Genomic DNA, 8114 nt, shown 5'->3' with positions numbered 1-8114 from the left:
CTCTCACGTGTACGACATTGGCGGTGTCTCTCTTAGCAAGTGCGAGCGAAAATGGCGAGTCCTGTAGCTTCGGTCGGGAAACTTCTGGCCCGTTTTGGTGGAAATGTCCAAAATTATCTTACACCAGTAGCAGTGAACGCTACACAGAAAAGAAATTGTAAGTTGCATGTTCGCCTGTCGAAGTAAATGCTATAGTGATATGAGAAAAACGAGCGTTCACGTTTAGTCTCTTATTGCCGGTGCCCTTGGTTTGGCATTGTCTTTACTTTGTGATTATTTATAACTATTATAAAGGTTTACATGGAATTAGAAGAATTGTTTCAAGTCTTTGTTTTAGCATACAGAATTACAATTGTCTTACGAGTAGCAGCATACGAAAAAATAGGAGACTTCTGTTAATTTACTTGCACGTGTGTAGAAATATGTTTCGCTGTCAGAATGATTGGTAACAGTGACAGCTGTGGCATTTTATTGTTTCTATTAAAATCGGGTTTTTTTCGGCTTCCATAGGTTAATTCACTTTGTTGCATTGGTCTATTTGAAACTATTGCAGGTGTTAGTATTCATATGGGTAGACCAGGTCCTCCTGTATTTGGAGGTCATTTGCTTGGCTTTAGAGTAACCTCCCCTTCATTTCAATAGACTTAATATTCATAAAACCTTTTTATTCCACTGAAGCAAATGATATGGTAATAAATGATAACTATATCAACACATATATTGTAATGATATTGCTATTTACATCAGGGTGCAGTCATTGCTCAGTCTAATGTAACGCAATTAGCTGTTCAGAGTTGTTCCTTGATCAGCCAAAAGTTAACTGGGATATGATCATGGGTTCGGATCAAAGTTTCCCCCCTCCCCCTCCCTATGTTTCTAGGTGTGTCAGCAACATACATATGCTCGTGGGTTTCACCACAGTGGTAAATGTCTGAGACCTGCATCACATTGGGCTTTCTTCCCACATTAAGCTGACACGCAGTGACACATAACTAGAATACTGTTCAAAGCTTGTTAAACCCAACTCTAGTGCTGGGACGGGTACTCAGGTCGGGAGGGTACTGAGTCAGACCCGAGTACCCACAGGACTACCGGGACCCGTGGTTAGTCATGTGACATATTGTTTAATGAAAATTAACTAAAACTCTATGGTTACACTAAAAGTCACTAATGTTCTCATTTCTTTCTGACTATGCACCCTTTCCTTCTGACTTGTATATGTTTGAATTAAGATAAAACTTCATTTTTTTTAGTGGACAGTTTGTACCTATCTCTTGAGACCTATGGCGGGTTGGTTTCTTGTTTAACGCTGCACTCGGCAATATATTCTAGTTATTTGACGCGGTCTGTAAATTATGAAGCCTGGACCAGACAATCCAGCATTTGAAATCATGAGCATCGGTCCACGCATTTGGAATCGACATGCATCAACCAAGTCAACGAGCCTGACCACCCGATCTGGCTAGTCGGGAAGTAGGGGCATGGGTACCTGGGGAGTAAATTTGGACTCGTCCCAGCCCTACCCAACTCACTTACTTTTTACATCAGTTCTATAAGATTTTGGCATAAACTTAGATTTATAAGAGCTAAGTTCAGTTGCACAATAGAAATGTTGATACCAAGGTGATAGTGGCTGATATCTGTCTTTGTATTGCATAAAAATATTGCATATAAAGGCTGACAAGTATTTAATACAAAACTGCATGTATAACATTTGGTTATACACAGTTGGAGACGGAAATATTGCCACATCTTGTTCAGGGGTTATACTCATCTTCATGAGGCAAGGGAGTTAACTGACTATAAGGGTCCAGTTCCACCCTTGCCCAACTAGGCTAGAATTTCTAGGCTCAATCGTAGCACCACCAGTGGCTATTATGAGTTATGTTCCTTCTGTTGACTAATCAGCTTCCACCTTTCATATCACTTGCATTAATCACGTGAGCACCTTGATTTAAAACATGAAAAGATTTGGAAAATGTCTGATGAAGGCATACTTTGCAAATCCTGCAATTGGCCGAAATCAGCATGGAAGTTTACAAACCGGATGTCGATTTTGTTACATGATTTTGATTGGACTATGCATAGATTCATTAGTGCAGCCAAAACATAACTCCATAATTCCAGCCTAGTTCGGCAACGGTAGAAACTGGATTTTTATAGTCGGTTAACTCTCTTGCCTTGGGAAGATGATTATACCCAAACCCACCTGGTATTGAAAACATGGGACACTCATGGCAGTAATAAATGGCTCGGGGCGGTCAGGTAGCCTAGTGGTTAAAGCGCTTGCTCGTCACGCCGAAGACCCGGGTTTGATTCCTGACATGGGTACAATGTGTGAAGCCCATTTCTGGTGTCCTCCGCCGTAATATTGCTGGAATATTGCTAAAAGCGGCGTAAACAACATACTCACTACTCAATAACTGGCTCATTCCAGATACATTGCCAACTCAAGTTACTTTTTTCTCATTACTTCCCAGCATTTTGTGACCACTGTACCTATATATGCTTGAAATGTAAAACTATAAGTAAGGGAGAGAAACTGGCCGGGGTTATCAGAGCAGATACACTGTACCTTCCTTATTCATCAGAGGGAAAGCCCCAGCTTGTACACATGACCTATGACACATGACCTCAGACACATGACCTCGGACCATGTCCTTGAAGTGCTCAACTGTAAACATTCGAAATGTATAATACAAGGTGTGGGTGCCATAACAGCAGCTAACAGTACATGGTAACTATCTGGGACAGGCAACAGATAAACTGTCACGAATCCAAAAAGATAACCTATTTCCATTGCACTATCCAGTTGTACTTGAAAGCCTTTATATTTGTACTCCATGTTTAGCCATAGATACAGATGTAGCGCTATGAGCATCCACTTGAATGGAATCTGGTGCATTATAAATGCACTTTATTATTATCATTATTATTCATTATTATTATTAATATTATTATTATTATTATTATTATTATTATTATTATTATTATTATTATTACATGAATTATTATCATCATCATACAACCCTTGGCTTAATCACTTCTTTCTGCTAATTAGTGATGTTTGAAGTACGTAAGTTCATCTTGCACAAAAAATTGAAGACAATGAAGCAGCTCTTCCGTTGTTGAAAGAAGAAAAGGAAGAAATGTCAAGGTCATGTCTCGAGGTTGTCAAAGCTGTTAATTGTGTGCTTAATTCACCAGTCTTACATACTTCGGTTTGGATGCTCCAAGCCCCACTTGTGACTGACACCTGGAGCACATCCCCATTCATTAACCTGTGACCTCTTGTGACCTCTTTGACCTTGTGTTGTGGTTGGTAACAAGGAAACAAACCCTCCTTCTCAATGTTGTCACACAGCTGCTAAATACTGACATCGACTTCACACACGATTTCTGTCACAGCAGCGCATGCTGCTCGGTATCGCCGACACCACGTGTGTGTTCATCGGACCAAATCTTGTTCACCTCAGAGGAATGAAGAACATCAAATTTGGAACATTTTGAAACAATCCTTAGACAAATTTAAATTATAGTGGATTCTTACATTCAAATACAACAGCCTTCGAAAATCTCGCTATTCAGCTTACCTGAGACCACTTTTGGTGAGGACAAGTAAAAATCCAATGATGGTAGTCCTCATTGGCTAGTAGCATAGGGGGGGGGGGGGGCTTACGTTCACGTTTGTGACAAAATGAAACAGAATTATGCTGACAGAAAATGTAAACATAGTAAACATTTTTGTCTTGTTCAAGCAGGACTAACTATGAAGTCTCAGGGCTCGTGAAATAAAGTTTCAACTAGTTCTCAAAAATCAAATTTTTACAGCTGAGCGATGGATGAATCCAGTGTATTCCAGGTCCCCCATAATTTAGAACAATACACAGCTGAAAGTTCACTTTCAGGGTGTTGTTTCATTAGTACATGTTGTTGTGGTATTAAGAGTAGTAATGTACTGCATGCTTGCCATAAAAGGCAACTATGCTTGTCGTAGGAGGCCACTAATGGATCAGGTGGTCAGACTCGCTGACTTGGTTGATGCATATCATCGTATCCCAATTACTTGGAACGATGCTCATGATGTCAATCACTGGATCGTCTGGTCCAGACTCGATTATTTACAGACCACCATCATACAGCTGGAATATTGCTGAGTGGGCGTTAAACAAAAAAAAATAATACTGTACTGTCAACCCTTCACAACAGGCAATAAAAAATCTGTTGGTGTTACACGTACATATTCAAGCATGGGGATATTGTGACATTGATGGCATAGGGTTATATAAATAGATGAACATAGCCCGAGAACTGTCATATCAAGTTTTGTTCCTTTTGGAGATATGTACTTCGCAATGTTTACTTTATTTGTTGTTTTGATAGTAGTATGTTGTGACAAGGGTTCATGTAATTGTAAAACAAGTAATATCCTAGACCTTTTAGCATGTTTAGACTAGATTTTCCTGGTCACAACAAAGTAATCATTCATTTTTGCAGATCTGTAAATCAATGTAAAAACAATATTTTCTTAGCCATGAGATGCCCCACGGGGGCACAGACAAATCACTTTGACAATGCGACTTATTATGCTCGTCAGCTACACTGTTTTAAAGTTTACAACTCAGCAAATGATATAGTCATAACTCATAACAACCGGTTTTGCACATAGATTGTCATGTTTATTGTGTTTTAAACTGCCAGTATGTGTCATCTGCACGTGACTATCACACGATAGAGGCCATGACACCACAAAGGGGATTGGAAGTAGGAGAGATCAGGGAGCTGCCGGCTGTCATTGGGTTATCACAATCTTTATTACTAACTAGATAAACCGGGGGTCAATTTAGCTCTATAAAACATGCACCAATGCAACCAATTTTTTAAGAAAATGCAACCTAATATTTGTGTACATGCACCAAGTTCATGTCAAAATCTTTCAAAATTGTCTCTGACTTGTCCGGACAAACACAGACGCAACCTTTGAACACACTCAATACTTCTAAGCTTTGCCATACCACATCACCAATCCCTCTGTTATGTGTAATTTGTCATGCTTTCTTGGATTTGACATCATCAAACTATGGGTACTTCATGATTATGTGCACGTTCCTATTACATTTTACCCCCATACTCACTCACTGAATCATAGCGCCACGCCGAAGACCCGGGTTCAATTCCTGACATGGGTACCATGTGTGAAGCCCATTTCTGGTGTCCCCCGCTGTTTTATTCCTGGAATATTGCTAAAAGCGGCGTGAAATCATAGTGAAAGAAAGTGTAAAGACTACAATTTCAAGGAAACTGGCAGAAAAATTGTGAATGGTTAGTGTATTCAGAAACAGAATATTACCTGTTTCTCTAACGTGTGTGAAAACATGACAAGTGCTATGAACAATGCTTTGAGCACCTATAACTTTGAGTGGTTGAAGTATATAATTGTGCATAAGTACAAACTGTATTAACAATCACGACAGTCATCAGAGATGTGAGATTATATTTGTTTAGACTAGTTTTAGTATATGTATAGTATAGTCTATGTGTTAATTTTGATATATTTATGGGACCAGGGTGTAACCTGTATTTTGTCTGGTGCAACTAGGTTTTCATGTCAACATGCACCTGGTGCAAGTTAAATCAAATTTCCTAAATTGAACCTTGTAAACTTGATGACATGCATCAACTAAGTCAGCGAGTCTGATGACCTGATCCCGTTAGTTGCCACTTACGACAAGCATAGTCGCCTTTTATGGCAAGTATGGGTTGCTGATGACCTATTCTACCCCGGATCTTCAGGGGTCTTCACGGGCCTTTTATAAGTGAAAGAGACTGGAGAACCGACCATGCTGACATATCATTAATTTTTCAATCCAAAGACACTTATTTTAATCAAACAAATTGATGAATAAAATCTGGATGAGGACAGTAATCACCTGTGTTAAAACAGCATTTTTTACTGCCTGCTGGTAGATGAATGCTCCCAGTTATCACATTGTAACAGTGTTGTGCTGGTAGATGAATGCTCCCAGTTATCACATTGTAACAGTGTTGTGCTGGTAGATGAACGCTCCAGGTTATCATGTAATGGTGTTGTGTTGGTAGATGAATGCACTAAGTTTTCACATTGTGATGGTGTTGTGCTGTTATTCTGTATTGCAGATGGCAGTGGCAGTCGGATCAAGGTGGCCAACCCAGTCGTGGAGCTGGATGGAGACGAGATGACCAGAATCATTTGGGAGAAAATCAAGGAGAGGGTAGGTGGTCACATACCCCAGCTACCCTTGTGTTACAGCACATCTCACCCCACCTGTCCAGCCCACTGAGGAGACACCCTTGTGTTACAACTCACCCCCACCAGTCCAGCCCACTGAGGAGACACCCTTGTGTTTCAACTCACCCCCACCAGTCCAGCCCACTGAGGAGACACCCTTGTGTTTCAACTCACCCCCACCAGTCCAGCCCACTGAGGAGACACCCTTGTGTTTCAACTCACCCCCACCAGTCCAGCCCACTGTGGAGACACCCTTGTGTTACAACTCACCCCCACCAGTCCAGCCCACTGTGGAGACACCCTTGTGTTACAACACAACTCACCCCCACCAGTCCAGCCCACTGTGGAGACACCCTTGTGTTACAACACAACTCACCCCCACCAGTCCAGCCCACTGAGGAGACACCCTTGTGTTACAACTCACCCCCACCAGTCCAGCCCACTGAGGAGACACCCTTGTGTTTCAACTCACCCCCACCAGTCCAGCCCACTGTGGAGACACCCTTGTGTTACAACACAACTCACCCCCACCAGTCCAGCCCACTGTGGAGACACCCTTGTGTTTCAACTCACCCCCACCAGTCCAGCCCACTGAGGAGACACCCTTGTGTTACAACTCACCCCCACCAGTCCAGCCCACTGAGGAGACACCCTTGTGTTACAACACAACTCACCCCCACCAGTCCAGCCCACTGTGGAGACACCCTTGTGTTACAACTCACCCCCACCAGTCCAGCCCACTGAGGAGACACCCTTGTGTTACAACTCACCCCCACCAGTCCAGCCCACTGTGGAGACACCCTTGTGTTACAACACAACTCACCCCCACCAGTCCAGCCCACTGTGGAGACACCCTTGTGTTTCAACACACCCCCACCAGTCCAGCCCACTGTGGAGACACCCTTGTGTTACAACTCACCCCCAACCAGTCCAGCCAACTGTGGAGACACCCTTGTGTTTCAACTCACCCCCACCAGTCCAGCCCACTGAGGAGACACCCTTGTGTTACAACACAACTCACCCCCACCAGTCCATCCCACTGTGGAGACACCCTTGTGTTTCAACTCACCCCCACCAGTCCATCCCACTGTGGAGACACCCTTGTGTTACAACACAACTCACCCCCACCAGTCCAAGTCTATCCCACTGAGGAGACACCCTTGTGTTACAACTCACCCCCCACCAGTCCAGCCCACTGAGGAGACACCCTTGTGTTACAACACAACTCACCCCCACCAGTCCAGCCCACTGAGGAGACACCCTTGTGTTACAACTCACCCCCCACCAGTCCAGCCCACTGAGGAGACACCCTTGTGTTACAACACAACTCACCCCCACCAGTCCAGCCCACTGAGGAGACACCCTTGTGTTACAACTCACCCCAACCAGTCCATCCCACTGGAGACACCCTTGTGTTACAACACAACTCACCCCCACGAGTTCATCCCACTGTGGAGACACCCTTGTGTTACAACTCACCCCCACCAGTCCAGCTCACTGAGGAGACACCCTTGTGTTACAACTCACCCCCCACCAGTCCAGCCCACTGAGGAGACACCCTTGTGTTACAACACAACTCACCCCCACCAGTCCAAGTCTATCCCACTGAGGAGACACCCTTGTGTTACAACTCACCCCAACCAGTCCATCCCACTGGAGACACCCTTGTGTTACAACACAACTCACCCCCACCAGTCCATCCCACTGTGGAGACACCCTTGTGTTACAACACAACTCACCCCCACCAGTCCATCACACTGTGGAGACACCCTTGTGTTTCAACTCACCCCCACCAGTCCAGCCCACTGAGGAGACACCCTTGTGTTACAACACAACTCACCCCCAC

General features: G+C 43.6%; 1 protein-coding gene across 1 annotated transcript in view; it reads left to right on the top strand.

The window, feature by feature from the left end:
* Nucleotides 1-8114, top strand: part of LOC139474970 (isocitrate dehydrogenase [NADP], mitochondrial-like) — a 28058-nt gene continuing 19944 nt past the window's right edge. The window contains exons 1-2 of the mRNA XM_071258209.1: nt 1-157; nt 6157-6251. Coding sequence (XP_071114310.1) covers nt 52-157; nt 6157-6251 — 201 coding nt within the window. The 5' untranslated portion in view covers nt 1-51. The remainder of the gene's footprint in view (nt 158-6156; nt 6252-8114) is intronic.

The sequence above is a fragment of the Haliotis cracherodii genome, unplaced genomic scaffold, assembly GCF_022045235.1.
Source record: "Haliotis cracherodii isolate W230 unplaced genomic scaffold, xgHalCrac1.p SCAF_1, whole genome shotgun sequence".
Lineage (NCBI taxonomy): Eukaryota > Metazoa > Mollusca > Gastropoda > Lepetellida > Haliotidae > Haliotis > Haliotis cracherodii.
This window is presented reverse-complemented; position numbering and strand designations above follow the sequence as displayed.